At 37.8% G+C, this 20,625-nt stretch overlaps 1 protein-coding gene across 1 annotated transcript; it reads right to left on the bottom strand.

Annotated features, from left to right (window-relative positions):
* Positions 1-2,848: 2,848 nt before the first annotated feature.
* LOC128889695 (uncharacterized) lies at positions 2,849-19,607 on the bottom strand. Its single transcript, XM_054147551.1, has 16 exons — positions 19,403-19,607; positions 18,695-18,936; positions 18,371-18,454; positions 18,170-18,286; positions 17,897-18,037; positions 17,684-17,807; positions 15,197-15,389; positions 14,597-14,840; positions 14,300-14,458; positions 13,782-14,108; positions 13,165-13,555; positions 12,721-12,946; positions 12,317-12,551; positions 11,926-12,148; positions 11,146-11,485; positions 2,849-11,068 (listed from the first exon to the last, which is right to left on the bottom strand). The coding sequence occupies exons 1-16, from the start codon at positions 19,605-19,607 to the stop codon at positions 4,024-4,026; spliced, it is 10,296 nt and encodes a 3,431-aa protein (XP_054003526.1). The 3' UTR covers positions 2,849-4,023.
* Positions 19,608-20,625: the final 1,018 nt, after the last annotated feature.

The raw sequence follows: 20,625 nt of genomic DNA on the forward strand, positions 1-20,625 counted from the left end.
TTTATAGCCAAGCGCTTGCTGCAAAATTGGGACACTGTGTTGTAAAGCTCTGGCCAGCGTCTGTTACCGATATCAATAATAAATTAATAAATGAATATGCGATATTTAATTTATTTGTGTCGTTATGTGGCCAAGTAATTTAAGATGAGGCCTACGCGTGATTTTCGTTAGGTATTAAAACATATTTGTTCATAGATATAGTAGTGCATTGTTTATTAAATAATGTAAACTTTATTATTAACACTGATGTAGTATAAATATAATAAATAGTTTAACAGTAATATTGTTTAATTTATGGTTATATAACTGAAATATTTGGAGGAGGAATCTTCACTTGTGAAATAATAACGTGTATCAATTAATTGTTTAGTTTTATATGTAGCTTAATATTTACGCCATTTCAACATTTTGACAATACGTTACAGTCTTTAGTTTGTTACAGTTTTCGACATCGTAAGAAATTAAACTTAATCGTAATCACACGTGAACAGTTGAATCATTTCTTTGAAGCGTTAGGCTGTAGATGCACCAAGCATCTTTCAGTTTTAACATTTTGCAGGAAAATTTCATGTAAAAGATCGGTTGATAACGTTTTTAAGTAATAGGAGAGTATCGTCAAAAATTGGTGTTCTTTTTTAAGTTAAACGCCACGTGTAATACACTATGGAAAACGGACCCGACATCTGATAATTAGTAACATAATATTCAAAGTATAAGAATGATTTTTATTTACATTATATAATGCTTTTTATTTATATGTCGAAAGCCTATCAACCGAGTTCTGATCACATTTTTCGGTGAGCTATACAAAACTTATGATAACAATTTTTATATATGCTGTCACAATATCAGAAGTTTTTAATTAAAACATTCTTATATTCGTAAGAATGATTAGGAGTTAGGTGCTGTTATCCATTTTTGTCTAACAATGAAGAACGTCACGAAGTTAGTATTGTACAGTCTACAGCTTTGTCGTTGTATAATTAAATATTTTATTGTTATTTTATTGTTAACTTTCAAATGTTTTAGCGAACTACCTTCTTCAGGAAGTTTCAAGTATGGTGCCTGACCATTTGAGATCCAAAGAATTGGATTCGAAAATTTACTAATTTCTTTAACTGCTGATAATTACTTGGTTACACCCGGCACTGAAATTTATTCTAATTTTTCTCTAAATATATTTTTAATCAAAATTTGCTCAACGATATGGTACACAATAACAGAGTATACAGTATCAAGAAATTAGTCTTAACGTACTTGTTCTTAATACTTACTATATTCTATAGTTAAAAAATGAATAAAGTAGTCTTACTTACTTTACTATTCTATACTTTATTATTCAAGACTCTAGGTAAAAGAGAATATATTGTCTTGTATTAAAGCTCGTTTATAACTTTATGGAAGGTTACATTCCGTTGAAATTAGCGCGGATTCTGTTTTAGGCATTTCTGGTTTCTTTTACGCGTGAGCGATTGGAGGTCGTTCGACCAGCTCGAGGTTCCTGCTTCCCTAATCCAAAGATTTACCAGTCTCCGGTTATGTTTGATGCACCATTATGGTACCGATTACGGTAGGTTAGTTGCATCGATAACGTCACGTTTGTCGTCGACACGTCACGAAACTCGCCGCTACGTCACCGCTGGTGTACTTGGCGCGCTATACTGTCGTCACGAGGTATCGTTACGTCACTTGATTATACTACTATCGCGGTCGATCACGCAGATCGTCTCAAGTGTTGCTAAAGAACCACTTGGTTTCTCAAGTGATATGAATACTCGCTGAATTCTTTCGAGATTTAGCATTCGTAACACTTTGCGGTCTTATGTCGAGTGGTGCTCGATGAAAATGTACTGGAATTAAAAAATCTAGGTCATACATAGTCGAAGATATTTGTGGCTACTTGTATTTTAAAATAAACAGTTGAAATAATTAAAAAATGATCGATAATAAATATTAATAATATGTAAGAAACATACATTTTGTTTACACGCATAATAGCGAGTAAATATAAGATTTATTTTCTTGAGACACCTTTGCCTAAGAATTGCTATTTTCATAAATACATATGTATTTTTCTTTTTTAATGATTTTTGTAAATTTTATATTCTCCCTAATAATGTTTCCTATAAAGGACGAAATATGAAAACGATTATATTTTAGAATGCTTTGAATTACTTATCTTCATAAATAATAATTTATCAGGAAATTATCACAGTGTTTTAGTTGCTGTAACTGAATTTGGATGCAATGGAAATGAATAAATTCCGATGAGTGTTTCATAAATTATTATTTAAAAAAATAATACAGAGCTTATTAACGTTATATGTAAACTATTGTTCAATTAGAAATGTTTATTCGGTCTTTAAAATCGATCTTATTCTGATACAATTCTTGAGATAATGGAGTAGTTACAGTTTCGTGGCTAATAAAACTCAAGATGTAGTCTATATTTGGGGAACACTTGAGAACACGATCCTATTTTTTTCAGAAATTGAACTCGAATCATAATTTAGGATATATCAAACTTTGGTGTAAACAATATACGATCGATGAACGTGTTTATCTCAGGGACTCTGTATCAAGCGTATCGTGCGCGGATAGAACTGGTCGGTAAAAGATAACGAAGCTGGTAATGTCGGAATCAAGGATACTTTTGTAACAGAATAACAGGAGTGATAGCAATTCGTCTCGATACGAGCCATGCGGATATAATTATCGTTGACGTGTCAAAGTCAATGTATGAGTAACAACACGCGGATTACACTTTTTATAGGCAAAGCTCTCTTGCAACATACTGTCTGCGATTTCTCGGTTCCCTGTTAAATTTGAAAAGTGTTCCGATAGTTTCATCTAGATACAACTTTCGACTACCATGTAAACAAGAAATCCAGATGTAGAAATGTCTTTAGTGAATCTTAAAAATTGAGTTATTAAATGATTTGTTTAAAATATTTTTTTTATCTTTCAACCAGTTTACAGGTGATATTTGAGTCGGTTCTATGGTAGAGTAACGGCACCAATTTATAAATTACATTGGATTTATTACAAGAAGACTATAACACAACTAAATATTTACTATTATCTCTGTATATATAATAGATACAAATGTTATTAGGAAATAGTATGATAAATATAAAGTACAAATGCAAATTTATAAATAAAACTGAAAATGGTAAATACAAAATTAGGTACAAAGTACAGAGTATTAAAAATGTAACGTACAAATTTGTGTATAACAATAAGTGGTAATAATAAACTATAAAATATAATTTCTGTTATACCTAAAGACTTATATGAAGGAAGCTTTATCTGGGATGAAATACACGAACGAAAGAACCGTCTTAAATTTTATACATATGTATTTACAAGATAATTATAAATGTCGTAACATTAGGAAACAGTCATAATGAAAAATTGGTCGCTGTATCGTATCGATGAATAATGATTCTTCTTTCGAACGGCGGAAATGGTAACATTATTTAAAGTCATAAATGATACAAACAGTATTTACTTATATGAGAGTTTGTACAGACTTCTTAGTATTGTTTAACGGAAAAAGAAAATTAATTTGGTAACTAATCCACTATTGTATAAAAGTACTTAAAAATGAATTCAGATTCATGCAGAAATAAATGTGTAGTAGCTCGTCACAATTGTACACTATTTTAAGTTTTCAACACATTCCAGGATTAATTTAGGCATTAGAAAAGTAGTATAATGATCTAAACCCGTTCTATCAAAATTAATATATTTTTATTCTATTATAAAATAACTTTAAATAGCAAACGTTGATTTCATCTATCGTTATTTTCTAACTTTTGCTCTTACTACTCCTAAATACAAAGACATAGTTGTATGTAAAACAAATGTGCATCACCCTCGGTAGTTTTAGTGTCGAAAGGTTCCATTATAAACATTCTCCACCAAAATTCGTTCTCAATAATAACCTGTCCTACAAACACGTTCTGTCAACCGGCACAGAAGGATTTCTATCGAAAAACTAACAGAAAAGTTTCTTCGTATTTAAGATGGAGGAGTGGTGCTGTCGGCGCGGAGTTGCGAAGGCGCAGCTTCGCTGTAGGCTATATCGAAGACACTCTTCTTCTCCAAAAGTTGCTGGTGTCTTAACCTGTTACCACCTTGCAGAGGTATCGCTATCCCAGAGTCGAAGTTCTCATCGACGTGGCCGTGTTCAGTCGTTGATTCAACGTCAAAGTGTTGCGGCGACAACTGCGGCGACGGATGAGGAGCCGGCGGGGGATGAAGATAGAACGGCGCAGGCATTTTCTCATACTTGTACTCGGAGTGTTGCACCAGATGGTGTTTCGTGTCCGTTGCAGTTAAGGTAGGTGGTGTCGTTGCGAATATCTGTATCTGTGGATCCTCGTTTTTCCCGCCCTCGGCTTTTCTCAGTCTTCTCCCCTGGCGAACGATAGCTTTCAGTTGTTCAGACTCGACGTTCACCAATGGCTTGACTTTCCGTCTAGTTTGCGGAGTCGTATTCGCACTCCCGTGCTCCGGGGTCTTCTTATCATCCTTATCAGATTTTTGGCTTCTCATGCTCCTCTTCAGCCACCGAGGAAGCTGACTTTCGTCGTCTACAGCCTTCAGTCCAGCCCTTTTCTTCTCCATTTCTTCGCGGTTCTTCTTGTACCAAGCCATATACTTCGGCTGCGCTTTGCTCGTGTCGATGTCACCTGTTTTTGAAGGACTCGTTTTCTGATCACCCTTTCTACCTTTTTCAGACTTCGTTCTCGACGTAGACGGAATTCGTTGATGCTCCTCTGCATTCCTTGGTTGTTTAACGTGATTGATATCTGCTTGCTTCGGTCGATCGGTGACTAACCTTCTGCGAGGCTCCTGCTTCGAATGACGTTCTTGATCCTGAAAACGAGCTGCTCTTTCTTCCGACGATTCTTCGGAGGAACTTTTCTTCTTCCTTTGCCAAGGAATCCTCTTCTTGTCTGGTGCTTTCGTCTTTCTTTCAGTAGGTTTCGTAACACCCGTTTTCTCGTGCTTGCGAACTGCCGATTTGTCATCGTCGCGAGGTTGATCGAGTTCTTTCGTGTGAGATTGTAACCTCGTTTTTCGTTTCGCGCTGGGTGTGGACTCCTCGCCGCGTTCTGAACCCGACTTTGGTTTTGATTGTTTTTCTTTTTGCGTGCGTTGGTCAGTGACATTGGACGACGTTTCTTCTTGCATAGATGGCATTTGTATGTTTCGAGGTATTTCATTTTCTTTATCGAATTCTGTATCTTTGTCTTTTACTATAGTTGGGGAGGGTTGTTCAGTACTACTATGTTCAGCTTCTTGAAACGTTTCGTCGTCTTCGTCCTTCATTACCTTGATTGTTAACGACGTGTCGTCTTCGTCATCGAAATTCTGAGTATCGATGTTGTCTATCGTTTCAATATTTCCTTTCTCGGGAGATTGTCGATTACGGTGTCTTGGCGTTTGGTAAGGTTTGGTGGTCAATGTCGTCTTCCTGGAAATATCACTCGATGAGTCACTATCGCTCAAATCGTCCACCGATTGTATTATGTTTGTAAAAAGTGGAAGGCTTACGTCTGCATAGTCTTCTTCGACATTTCCATCTCCCTCTTCTTCCTTCGCCATATTTTCCTCCGAAGGCAATTCATCAGTTTTCTCCTTGATTATATCCCGCCTTCCTCCTTCGTCTTGAGAAATCGTAAATTCATCTCGTTCTTCTCTCGATTGTTTCTCCGGAAACGACTGAACTGTTTCTTTCTCCCCGGAAGTTTGTTCCTCGACAAATTTCTCTCCTTCTTGTAATTTAGTTTCCTCGCTCTCTGACTTCGACTGCTTTTCAGATTCGGGTATTTTCCTAGAGTCTGTTGGAGTTTCTGATATAATGAAATCTAATGCAAACTTTTCTTTCTCGGACGTCGGTGGAGGAGTTTCAAACATTTCTGTTCCGTGAGAACTGCTGCTCACTTTACTCGATGGTTCGTACAACTCGTCTTCCTTTCCACCAGTTTCTAATAGTTTCCTATCTACAATAGTACCTCCTTCGCGTGTCGTTTCCTGTAAAACTTCTCCCTTATCGTGCAATGCATCACGATGATCCTGTATTTTTTCAAGTGTTGGATGCATTGATGGCGTCAGTGTGTCACTGGAAGATTCGTCAGATTCTTTAACTATCGATGCTCGTTGTTTTTCTTCTGATATCTCGTCTTTTCTGCTTTCATGTTCTTTTTCCACTGGTTCAGTAACATCAATCTTTGAATCATCTTGAGCTATTTCCATCGTTGTGATGGTCGTTTGTTTGTCTGGAGACGTTTTAGAGTTGTCTTTTGTTGCTTCTTTCTCTGCACTTTCGACGCTTATTGTGTCTTCCACGTGTTTTAACGATTTATCCATTTTTGGAGCAGAGGGTTCGTTACCATTTGAAATTTCTAATTGATCTTTAGTTTTATCATCTGTTGGTAATGCAGACGCTTCTTCTGGATCAATTTTATTGTCAACCGAATGCAATGGAGCGTGGTCGGTTTTAGCTCCTGTCTCGGTGCCTTCGCTTATTGATCCTTTCTCGCTTGTTGATTTGTCGGTTAGTAAATGAAAGACTTTGGACATCTCTGAAGAAATACCTTGTTTACCATCTTGGTCATCGGGTTCTTGTTTCACCAGAGGTGATTCTGTTTTACTATCGTGATCGATAGAGGTAGAAGCTTCTGGAGAAACGTCGTCTTTCGCAATAAATTGTTTATCGGGAAGATGTGTTTCTGAAGATTCAATTTTGTCTTCAGTTACGTTATCCTTGCTAATATCATGCGTTTCTGAAATCATATCTTGTTCGTAATCACCCCCACTTTCCATTTTTGGGAGATCGTTCTTTTTTTCACTAGAAATACGTAGCTCTTCAGCTATAAAGGTTTCTAAAGTACCGTTCTCTTTTTCACTAATTTCATCATCGACTTTTGGAATTTCTTTAATAGTTTCTGCTTCTTCTTCAGGATGCTTTTCTTCTCTTTTGCCAGGGAATATGTTTTCATGCTCTGTAAGTGAAGTATCGTAATCTATATCTTCTTTTTTAATTGTTCCATTTTCTCCTTCTCGATGTTTACCTCTTTCTTCCTCTGAAAAAACATTTTCTTTCACATCAACTTTATGATCGTCAGTTGTGATCTCTTCTGTAACATTTGTTTCTTCTTGGCCAGAAGTTTTTACTGTGTCTAGAACATTTTTCTCTTTTTCATTAATTTGGTTATCATTCATTGCAGTATCTACCACAACTTTATCTTCTGTAATTGGAAGAATACTTTCTTTGTCACCAGCGCGATGCTCATCGGTTTTAATTCTTATGGTTTCTTCTCCTTCATCTGGAATATTTCGTTCGTCTGTTGAAGCATTTACTTTGTCGCTCATTTCGCCCTGATCGAATTCAGTTACCGTCGAAGTTTTTTTTTCTCCATCCAAAAAAGCAGTTTCTACTTGAATAATTTGATGCTTGCCAGGTGAAATTTTTGCAGTAGCTCGTCCTTTCTTATTTTCGTCGCCATTTTCATTTTCTGGAATTCGAAAATCATCGATTTTAGGATCACTTTCTAGATCACTTTCTTTCTCTGCATCAGTAGTCTCTATGTTTGGAAAATCAGCTTTTTTAATCTGATCGTCACCGATACCAATTTTTGCTATGGCTTTTCCTTTGTCGACAGCTCCTAAACCATGATGTTCTTCTTCACTGTCTTTGTTTATAATTTCTGTAGTTTTATCTTTTTCCTTTTCGGCCGTAACGCCTTCATCTTTAGACTCTGGATATTCCACATGTTTCTTTATCGATTCGTCGTGTTCTTTGTGTTCCTCTGATTCATCCGTTTCATCTTTTTCATTTCTCGACAAATCAGTTTCAAAGTGCTTGTCTACAGATTGTTGAGTTTTCTGTATTAAATCAGTTTTATCATAATTTTGTGTTTCTGCCGATTTCTCTAATTCCAACATCCTTTCTTCTACATCCTTCGTGTCGCTTTTCTCTTCAATATTCTCTTTCGTGTCTGTCATTATTTTAGCATCACCTGGGAGTTCATGTACCTCTGTTTCTTTCGCTAACATTTGATCTATTTCGAGTTTTTCTTCTGTTTTAAGCTCTTTAGATGACATACCTTTTTTTTCAGTATCTCGTAACAGTGTCTCCGATTTCTGTTCCAAATTTTCGCGGGCATTGTCCATTACCTCGTTCTCTTCTTTGTGTTCTTTCGCTACGTTCTCAGTTTCATCTACACGACCCTTATCACTTTTTAAAGCTTCATCTTTTCTCTCGATGCTCTCTGACATATCTTCTACAATTGATATTACATCCTTCGTAACATCAAGCATTATTTTACTTTCTCTTTGATCTACTTCATTTTTGTCGCTCAATTTCATAGCACTTCCATCATCAGTTCCTCGTGTGTCTTCTTCTTTGTATCCCTTTAAGTTTTCTGAAGATCCAATTATTACATCACTTTTGTGTTCATCTATTCCTATTTCGTTATTCAATTTCACATCGCGCGCATTATCAGTTACTTCTTCGTACTCCATTGTTCTCTCTGGACTGGCATTTATTATCGCACTTTTTAGATTATCTTCTCCATTTTCCTCTTTTAATTTCATAATACTTTCACCAACACCCATTCGTCCCTGTTCTTCCTTGCATTTTGTTGATTTCGTTTCAGATGCCATGACTGCTTCCCTCGATTCTCGATCTTCCTCAGCATTATCTAATTTTTCTCGTCTACCATCAAGAACTACGCAACTCTTAATTAATTGCTGCGCAACATCAAATAAACTTTCAGATTTTCCCACCACTCTCTTCGTACCTACCTGTCCTTCAGTTTCTATAGACTTTGTGCCCTTGAATCCATCTTCCGTCGATTGCTCTCGAATGTCAACGCTAGATTTCTTTTCGCAATCTTCATCCTTCATATTCTTCTCATCTCGCTCTTCTGTATACCTTTGTTCCGTACTTCTCATATCCGGTTCCACAACGAAGTCATCGCTGAATCTCCCAGCTACCTTCTCCGCAACAGCTTTTCTGCTTCTGTTCGCGGCATTCGTATTAGTCCCTGAAGAATCCGTGCTGCTCCTTTTCTCAGGAATCGATGACGCAGCTGTGTCTTTTTTACCTTCCACTTGATTGCTCATCGCACCAGAGCTCGTTTCCTCGGTTGTGTTATCTTTGCGAGATACAGCAGCCAATTTCGGAGCTCGCGGTACCATTCTTCCAGCCTTTTCGTGCTTAGATTCAGTTTTCAAGGCCTCCTTCGAAGAACAGTCCTTCCGTTTCTCGACTTCCTCGTTTCGAAACTCTTGTTTCCTGGACTCTCGACAGTCAACGTGTGCCTGACGTTTCGGTTTCGCCATTGGCTGCTTCTGCTTGAGTTCCTGACGAGCTTGTTTCTTCGTCCTGTCGAAAGCGTCGTCATACTCCGAGCTACCCGTGCTCATCACGTGAGACTGTTGGTACTTCAGCTTCTGTTTCGTTTTGGCAATGGCTGCCTCCTTCTTCTGCTTTCCTTTCTGTTCGCCTTTCGATGCACTCGACGTTAATTCTGTCGTCTGCTTTTGAGAAGCGTCGATCTTTTTCGTAGCTTTCTTCGGATCCGATTCCTTCTTAGGTTCCTTCGGTTCCAACTTCTCCTGACTCGTGCTGTCGCTACCAGTGCTCTCTTGGCACTTCTTGTCGCTCAGTTTGCTGAGCTTCTTAGTGAACATCGTGAATTCCTTCTCCAGAATTCGAAAACTCGGTTTCATCACTCCCTCCGACTTCTTCTGTGCCTTCACCTTCGCTTCTTTTTTCGGACTCTTCTCGTCTGTCTTCTCGCGGCTATGTTTCTCGTGCTTGATCCTTATTTCCGGCGAAGAAGTAGACTCGGTTCCATTCATTTTCAGATCGTCGCTCGCATCCTCGCAACACTTATCACCGAAATCTTTCTCGCGTTTCTTCTTGCACAGGTCCATGGAGGAGGACGAGCTGTCCTCTTTTTCATTTAATATCTTGTAACTAACAGTTGTTTGCTCGGACTTCTGATGAACCTGCAACGATTCGTCTTCCTCTCCTTTATAGGAGCTTCCGTTCCCGTTCAGGGAGTCTGAAATCTCTCTGAGCACCTCAGGTTCTAGGGAGGCTTTCCTGTCGTCTTTCACCTCCCTCGCCTTTTTTCGGAGAATGTTCAACCGTTTGTCGAAACAGGGACTGCTCTTCTTTTCGATCGGCGACTTCATCCACAGTGTGCGAGACCTCCTCCAGTCCCCATCGCCGTACTTCTTCCGAGACTTCAACTTTTTCCTCTGTCTGGAGTCTTCGTCCGACTCATTGTCGCTTCTGCTTCTCACATGGTGTTCCGTCTGAGTGGCTGCCGTCCTGTCGGTTTGAGTAGCGATCGCTACCTGTCCAGGGAGACTCTGTGTCTCCAGGTAACTGCTGGAATCCAATATTCCGCCCTCCGCGTGTCGATGGTCTCTTTTCAATAATAATCGTGTCAGCAACGCTTTGTGTCTAGCTAGTTCCACGTCATTGTAGGCGTATTGCGGCTTGTTTCCTAGATCTTTGACGACTGGTGGCCTCTCGACCAGCAGAGTTCCAGCTACGATGTCGTCCTGCCTCTCTGGTCTCAAAGTATCCCCGATTTCTGAGTCCTTCTCCATCTTTGGCGACTGGTAATCGCCGTGATCGATCACGAGCCTCTGTACGTTGGGTCCTATTTCTTCAACGTGCTGCCTGTGACCGAGGTCCAGTCGGTCAGGTACCAGAATTATTTCCGGCGGTTGTTGCTGGAAGATCTCTTTGGAACGTTGATGCGACTCCATGATGCGAGCTGCTTCGATGTCCTGCATCGACAACTCGTGCCTCGATTTTTGGTCCTCTATGAACCTCTGTAGAATTATGTCCTTGCCGTCTACGATCAAGGTTGTAGGGTGGTGGTGGTGATGATGGTGGTGATTCGTCGTTGCGTCTTCCACTTGCCCTCTGGTTACCAGCCTTAGGACTTCGGCGTTTCCTTCGCGGTAAAAGTGTTGCTCTCTTACCATCTCTCCGTTTATGTCGGGTTCGACGTATCTCGGTCCGGATCTAAATCAAATTTGAGGTGATTGACATAAGTAAACTCTTGGTATTATTAAAAATGCATCAGATAACAGCTTACCTACCTTTGCCTGTAACCTTGACGCTGTATATCCGAATCCCTTTCCATTTCGTGTCGATGCAACGACTCCAATTCGTTCATGTCGTAACCTCTTGGCTTTTGGCCTTCGACATCTTCCATATACATTCTATCGTGTTCGTCCATTCTGCTCTTCCTTGAGTGATAGGATGTAGCATCCCTTAATAACCTTGGAGCTTCATGAGTTACTTGGATGTCAATTGGCTGACCAGAAATGTAAGCAACATCCCCGGGAAGCGAGCAATTTTTAACATTTCTTTTATTGAATTGCCAGTTTCTTCTCGTTGGATCGGCACTCCATGCTTGCTTTCGTCCCTTCCACGATGCTGAAATTCGACGTTATGAACCCTTAATGATCACGCAATGTTCGTTAAAACTTTTAGTTGATTACGTGGACGTTGCAAGTTTCTAACAGTGTTCAACATAGACTCGAAGGTAAATAATGTTTAACACTAGATGTGCAGAGCATGGTCATTCTGACCCATTCCGAATTTCGCGAGGAAAGTTACAGGGTTACTAACCTGCGTCCATGTAAAGAGACAAGCATATATCCGAACTTAGATCTTTTGTCTAAGTCTCCTAATTAATTCTAGTAAAAGAGACTTCACTCATGAAAGCATTACTTCGGTAATAGAAGTCTGATGAGAAATCTCCGTAAATCTAGTGTTAAAAATAAATGGAAGCAATGAAAAGTAGAAGAACGGCTTTAATGCTCTTTTGAGTCCGATATCAAATTACGAGCTAATCGATTAAAAATGTTTGGTACCATCAACATCTACTGGTTGTCGATGAAGGTGCCTCTTTGGTCTTCCATCCGCTCGCACGACTAACGTTTCGGAGGAATGCACTCGCCTCTTCCTAGGCGCCATGTAAAACGGACATCCGGGACAGATGCAACAAATAATCAACGCGGCAATGGCCAAAAGCATAAGCAAGCCAAGTATAATCAGAAGCCAAATCAGTAATTTGTTTTCCGCTTTGTACACCGTCTGAAAGGGATTTATAGTTTCTTACATATTCGGTATTAAAATTGTTCTGCAAGTACGGTGCGTGCTTTTGTTTGGTGTCTGTATTCCTAAGTATACATAATTTTTAAAAAGTGTCACAACTCGGGAAATGTGTTATTTTGTTGTTTCATTTTGTATATATTTACGCACAACTTCTTCACTCTGCACGTTGACTATAGTATTGTTAGTGACGGTCGTTTGACCGTCGTTAGTGTGAGGCATTCCATTTACAGGAGCTTTCGTTTCATTGACAGTCATTGTCGTAACTGCGTCCGTGCCACCGATAATACCGACGCCATTAGCAGCTAAAGTCTCCCTGATTTTCTCTACATCTACCAAAGGCGTGCCTGGCTCCGTTTGTTCGACGCGTGCTACAATAATGCTCCTGTAATGGAATGAAATGTTTATGGTTCAAGTCTCATCCCCCTTCAACGTGTTAGGAGAAGTACAAATTAAAAATTATACGAATATTTGATATAGGTAAGACTATTATCGTTTGAAATACCACTTAACGATTATAGTAATTTCCTGTACAATATTAGTGGATCGCTAACCTTTTTCCTCCTGCAGGCAAAGTACTTGTACCCCCGGTATGATTTTGCTGTGTATAAGGACGAGTTTCTAATACGGTAACTCGACCACCAGTAATAGTTGCTAGAGTTTCAGCAGTTTTTGTTGAATTTGGTTGTTCTCCTGGCACCACAAACATCATTATTCGAGCTTCCATGGCGATACCACTCATGACGCGAATTTTTGTTTCACTCGAAAGATGGGGTATGCCTTAAAGTATCGAGATTTATTTTGCAAAACGAATCAAACAATTAGAAAAATTGGTTTGATTGGGTAAGATTGGTTTATCCATATAAATACAAAATAAATGTTCGTATGAAGTATACAACAATTTTTAATATATGTATTAAAATAGTTTAATATTATTTCAGAACGTTTTCGTTATCATTTGTCTTAATTATTTCAAAATTTTACTTGTTTCTATTTACCTAAATCGTATGCCCTGACAGTGAGAGTGTACAATGGGTCTTCATTATTTCGTTTTCGTCGCCTCTGTATCGCTTCATTTATTATCTCTGTAGTTACATTCGACGAAGGTGTTCTACTTCGATTATTCATTAGGGATTTCTCTTCAACTTTTTTTGTAAATACTTGTAACGTATCGTTTGAAATTCTTCCTTGACTTCTAGTGAACTCTTTTCCAGCTTTTTTCACGAATTTATTGTAAGAGCTCTGCTTCTTCCGCCGGATCTTCGTTATCGGCGAACGGAGAATTAATTCGCCGCTAGTTCCGTTTAAATAGAATTTGTTTTCGTAATTGCCATGAATTATCTCGTATCTGACTATGTTGTTCGGCGGCTCTGCGTCGGCATCGATAGCCTGTGAATCGACATTTTAGTCGTTAATTAAAAGTATAGCGATCAACATTCAAAAATAAATATAGGTTAAAATCTTATGTAGATTTATATATCCCTTCGAATACTTTTTAATAACTGAAAGTTGGATACAGAGCAATGAAATTAGTTACTTTATAGTTGCAAAATAGAAATAAAAGACATAGACGATATCTTACAAAGAAAATTACTTCATAAGGCTGTGAATGTACCTTTATAAAAACTGGTGACGTGAAATTCGTTAAATCAGGATTTAACATAAATTCGTAAACGTCCTTGTCAAATAGGGGTGGATTATCATTGACGTCCAACAGGTTAACCATCAAAGGGACAACACCTGTGTTACCATTGCCATTCTCATCTCGAGCTTCTATGGTTAGTACGAGCCTTGCAGCCACTTCACGGTCTAAGGTATATCCTATGGCTACAGTTATTAATCCCGTATCAGGATCTATTGTGAATGCTTTGCTTCCTTCACCCGTTATACCGGTATATCGAATGTTTCCGTAAGCTCCCGTATCTATATCGGTCGCGTGTACCTGTTAGAAATGATGATAATAAGCTAGGACTCTTTATCGCTTAAAATTAAAAAACAATGTTGCATTTCTATAACTCTCAATTGGTTTAGAAGGAGGCTATTACTAAGTTGTGTGGTTTCATTCGAGTGAACAATTCCGTTTGAAGTATTCGTGTTTCTCTAATCATTCTGAAATTGAAATGCATTTTTTACCTGAACGACACGAGCTCCCGCGGTGACATTTTCGGACAATGTCACTTCGTATGTTTTTTCGTCGAATACTGGTGGGTTATCGTTAACGTCTCTTAAAACTATAATCACTGGCACTGTCGCTGAGAGATTTGTCGCTGGACCGACTTCTTGAGCAACGATCTAGACACGTTGAAATAAAAAATAATTAAATATAACGAATTATAGATCGGTTTGAAAAATGTGTATGCAGTAGCCCATTCTGTTCGAAGTGGACAACAGTACTACAGACATCACATGATTTTATACTGTCGTGTTTACCTTAAACGATAAAGTTTTGTGTAATTCATAATCAATGAGCGTGTTGTCTCGGACGATAATTACGAAGTCTGCAGTTCGTTCTGCAACCGTTGGGTTTATTTCGAAGGTGCCATTATTATTTTCCAACTTTAACGCAAATACCCCCGCTTTTCCAATATCTTCGTCCTTCACTTTGGTCGAGTATTGCTCGCCAAAGTTGATCACGGTGCCTGGTTCCAAATTCTCATTGACCGTAGCAAGGTAACTGCAACGACAGAATATCATTTCAAATTTATTTAGAAGTAGTAATAATAAAAGTATGAAAATAGTTATTATAGATCTTTTATTACAAATCAATTAATTCACAATTCTGTAAATATTATATTTTTACTGTGTAACGTTATAATATCTTTTTCTATTTCTGTCACACAAGGATTTCCATTTTTACTTTTATAAATTTCAATGAAGATATCATTTTTATTTGCACCTTTACTTTGAAGATATTGTGAGAACTTTTATTACAAAAATATCTGGTTCCAAGTGTTTAATCTGGAGAATGTTGAAATCATTCGTTTCGATACAAAATTCATTCGAATAGGAAATTGTGTCTCAGGTACCAACTTATCGCTTTCGAAATAGGGTGGAGTGTTGCCTGGTTCCCCGAGGAGGAAGCCAACGTCGACGATCGTAGCCTGCGCCGGAGGCTCGTCTCTGCTTCTTCGTATCTCTTCAGCAACCACTGTAAGCACCACCGGTGCACCGACGTGTGTAATTTGCGTCAATTCCTCCAAAGGTCTAGCAAGAACGATTTCACCTGGCAATCAAACAGGAACTTCCAGAATTTCTAATCCTTACTTATCAGTTTTTATTAATCAGAAGAATTTATTTTCTTTTTAATAATATTCCTCTATTTCCGTAATATTATTCTATTAATAATATTCATTTTAATTTTCTTTCATTCTATATTCACTATTCCCCGGTATCAAATTATTTTTATTATGAATAAAACATTTCGGTCAACGCTCTCTCTCTTCGTGCAGACATACTAACCACGCATGTCCGGTGGTGGAAATTTTGCATAGTACATCACGAAATGAAACTCGACATACAGATTGCTTCTATTAGCGTATCCTTGTTATGTACCCAATGAAATTTTGCATTATATAACATTTACTTCGCTTAATACTCATTTCTTAGCTTTGCTGTAATTCAAATAATTATCGAGCCTTAGAAAATAACGGTGTTTCGAATGAAAAGCCGTTTGTCCTAAATGGCGAATACTAATTTCTCAATAAATGTAAATTCTGTAGCCGCGATTAAAAAGTTAAAGTTGTCCTTATCGCACTCTTCGCCGTGTTATCGCTCAAAGTTATCGCCGACTGTTAATATTCCTCGACGATAATACGGCCAAAAGTAGACGCGTTTATCTCCTTTATTCCTTCTGGCCCTGCTCGTTCCTTTTTACCGTTTCTCCACGGTGGCTACATTTGCACATACACACACCTGCGAGGAGGTCGCATGCTTCACGTCACGAAATGATAAGCATCGCAGCCTGAAAAGCAGATACTGACCCCTAAGGACGATCGATACTCCGCCGTAGACCGTCAAGACCTCACTCTGACCACTTCTATTCTGGCCACTTCCTCGGCTGACTCATTTTCGGTTCCGCGAAAAAAATCGGTATCACCGATCTGAGACGCCGGATAACACGCCGGAGCCGTAATTGCACGCAAACAAGCGCGTAACGGTTGACCCCCTTCGTGGTTCACGGACCCTTACGTAAACTTTTATTTTTCCAAGAACATGAAATCCTGATTTTAGGAAACGCGAAGCGATAAAGACGGATATTTTATCGGTATCAAATATAACGTCAGCCTTGAAAGAATTTTTTTTGACCGTAGAAAACATTAAATAAAATACAGTAACGTCTTGAATGATGTGCGTTAATTGCACGGATGAAGGAAAATAATAAAAGGAAGCAAATATTCATCCGAAGATCACTAAATATGTAATCTCAAACTTTCGTGAATATTTATTTAATCAATGAATATTAAATGGAATGCTCTATGAATATCAAATTTCATTTGATATTATCGTGGATCAATAATATTTTGAATGTTTCTATATTTCAACCGTTTCTGGAATGGTTAATAGATCCAACCATAACGTGGTTCGCATGTAAAAATGGTTTCAGTTACGTCGCGTCAGATTGAAGTGGCAAAGGTAATTATCTTTTATGTATCGATTTGGTACGTGACAAGAAAACATGAATCATTCCATGGCGTTTCACTGCTAGAAGCGGAGATTAAAGAAGCAGTAAATTAATTTAAAAGGTTAGCGGTCTACTTGATCATTCTTGGAGAACCAGATTGTACATTGACGTGTATAAGTGTGTATGGTTGTGTACCTTCAGCTAATTTATTTACTCACGCCAACGCTGTGAGCTATAATTATTCTGCCTGTAATACATTGGCACATCCAATGTGGCGACAGTAGTGTTTAGGTTTATTATTGTTCCATGAAGAATGTAAAATCGCGTAGATCGTAGATAAATGCAGACTGAACTCTTAACGTTTCGAATGTATGTGTTTAATAGTTATCGATAGAAAAAATTTAGTTAATTAATTAAAGTAATTATCATTATTCATTAATGACAGTATATAATATTCCACGACATTTTTAAACACATTTACTTGGCTCCTAATACTTCTGCCTAAAGTACAACCATACCTTTATCGATGTAGTACTTTTAGAACACATTTTACCGAGCACAATAATCACTATTAATCAAAATATTTCGAAAAATTATTTTCAATTCACCGTGATAAAGAGTGTTAGCGACCTTTATTGATTGCAGTATTCCGTGTAACACAAGTTTATGTAGGAACTAATTGCAACCTTTCGTGTAAAACCATATGCACTAGGAAAGTATAAACTATAAAAAGCAATGCGTGATTAATAAGCATTACTACAATTCTCTGCGGCATAAGCAACAAAACCTCATGAATATTATTTCAATAAATGTTTCAATTCATGACTACTATTAAAATTTATTTAATATAATTCTAAATCATATTAATAAAATAAATATTTAGCATAATTCCTTACCACTTGTCTCCGAAACATTAAAAAATGGGGTGAAAGGATTGCCCTCGGATACGAGGCCGTACACGATTTCTCGTGGAACCCCCTTATCCCCGTCTTCTGCATGAACTCGTAAAACTATATCGCCCTAAGATTAATACATGAACAGTCTGTATCTTAAATAAAATTAACACCTTGGAGATCGAAACAGGTAATGCTCAGACAAAATACACTTACTGGCTGTACAGAATTATTAATTCTAGTGAGGGGTGGTGCTAACGTAAAAATCGGTGGGACATCTTGAACGTCCTGAACTATCACCACCAGGTTCAAGCCTGCAATATTTCTAGTATCTTTTCCAGGCTCGGTGTACGGATCCTAGCAAACGAAGTATTCGATTTGAAGACGTTTTAAATATTATGTGAAACTAAGTTTAATATTAAATTAAATCGAATAGTAAGCTCTTTGTAACGACTATCGTTTAAAAGCAATCGTCTAAATATTTCGTACCGTAGCGTACATGGTGAGCGTGTACACAGATTGTGTCTCGAAATCTAATTCTCCTATCAAAGTAATTACTCCACGTGTCTGAGTGGGCGTTTGTCGCTGCCTTATAGTGAACAGTTCCTTCGGTTGCTGAAACAATGGTATCCAGTTGCTATAACTATTTTCAAATAGATAAATAAAAATCACTATACATGTAAAACGCACCCAGAGTTCGATGTAAACTGGTTTTCCACTCCACGAATTGGCTCTTACTAGAAGATAATCCAATTCCTTTCCTGGCTTGGTATCCTAAATAAGTAAGCAATCGACCAATTCATCTTACCTAATTAAAAAGGTGAATATTGTAAAGAGTTTCGTTTATTTGAACGATAAATGCAATCTGTCGTATGACAGATTAGTTTCACCACCCCGCACCATATTGTATTTCACCTGGTAGGGGTAGATCCGTTTCTCGCGACGAACGTGATAAAATTGCTGATGATTCGAATGGACGTGCTAATCGATTTAATTTGGCTAATAAATAATTACCTCAGGTACCATTATGAGGGATGGTATGTGCGGGAATATTTTATCGCGCGGAGTCGTGGCGTTTGTAACAGAAATAGTAGCTTGCATCGAGTTCGAATCACCCTTCGTGTCCCTAACCCTCACAGCAAAATCGTGAAGACGGCCGGCGACTAGTCGTTTCGTTAGAATCACATTAGCCTGACACACTTTGTTGTACAACGTGCACGGCAGATTGTCGATCCTTACAACAGGTGTGATTGTAGCTAAACAAACAAAAATAAAAATACCTGTATTTAATTCAACGTTAAACAAGTAGACACTTCTACAATTAAATTTTAATTTGTTGGCATTGATATTTGCACAAGTAAGAAAATTTTGTTTTTTGATAATAAAATACGTCTATCAGCATTGTCATGGTGGAAATTTAATTATAATCCTGTGTGCTTTCATTTAAAACTAAAAATGGATATATTCTAATACCATTTAAAATATATTTAAACTAATATCGACTATTCAGAAAACCAATTATTAATAAACTGCGTATTCTATGTATTTATGTGATATACAAATATGAAAAACATGAGCTAAACATATACAGAACGTATACACTTCTGAGAAATTAAATCATATCCTTATTAAATTATTTTATACACATTTAATTTACGTTTTGATATCACTATATTTCACAAATATATAAAATCCTCAGTCTGATTATAAACAAAAGATTACCAGTTATTTCAAAAACAAGTGGAAAATCTGCATCCTGATCAGTCGCACGAAGACGAAAAATGACTGAATCTACTTCCGCATCCGAAGGGACCAGAACTAAACCCATGTCAGTGGAAGTATCAAAACGTGGACGAGCCCCCTTCGTCCATGCAAAAACGAATCCGAAATAAATCCATATTTTGCACCATGCTCCTGAAAAGGGCATTCTGGAAAGAGAATATTATTTGCTCCAGTGTTTTGTTCCACTCGATTACAATAATAAATTTATCTGCAGACGATGTGGAAAAGTAAAGTCCATACGGGAAGAGAAACTAATATTTAATATGTTTACTCAATCGCTGAGAAAATTTAGTAATAATTTATTTCGTAATCGATAATCGTCCAATGTTACCGGTTACGTCGCGTTGATGATAAAATCGATACCTCGTTATACGGGCTCCCCTGTTTCTTTTCTAAATATTACAGGGATAATCGAATGAGTTCAAACCTTCTCAACTGACTTACAACCACTCCACTTATCGAGCCAGTAATTATTTAGGAAGATCGGTAGTCATTCCTCTAGACCGCGTGATAGGGCGTACATCCATCCCTTCTGTGGATGGTAAACTTAATTTACTCACGATTGATTCTACAGTACATAGTTTCTCTAGATGTACTTTGTTTAATACTTTCTTGGTCTCCTTAAAAATAATTTCAGAAATATCTTCCTAAACTATTTCCTCGTTTTAGGCATTTAAAATTTAGTTTACCACACATTTAGGTGGTTCAATGATATAGTGTTAAAAAGTACATCTTTCACTGCTAAAGTATTCGAGCAACACCAGAGATCGAACAATATTATAACATTTCTCTTCGACTGAACCGCAAAAAGAATTTGTGTCAAGGGTCTAATGTATTGCGGCACAAGTTGACGGAATAGGAACAATTCGCGAAATTTATGCCCGATTCGGCGATAAAATTGATAATTCTATCACCGTTACTAGTGAGCAATTTATATTAACAGCAAAGAAATTCTCACTTTTGATTAAATCGCAATATCGATTTTATGATCAAGAAACGGGGTCGTGACCATTGCTGGCGATTACAACATATTGTACATCGTACAGAGTTCGTCGAGTCATCGGTCAGTTCTACACGTCACCTGTAAATTTCACTGGGCTTCTTCGAAAATCGAATAGATACGAGGAAAATCGCATACATACACACTTTGATATACATCAGTC

Source organism: Hylaeus anthracinus, unplaced genomic scaffold (genome assembly GCF_026225885.1).
Source record: "Hylaeus anthracinus isolate JK02 unplaced genomic scaffold, UHH_iyHylAnth1.0_haploid 11997, whole genome shotgun sequence".
NCBI classification, from domain to species: domain Eukaryota; kingdom Metazoa; phylum Arthropoda; class Insecta; order Hymenoptera; family Colletidae; genus Hylaeus; species Hylaeus anthracinus.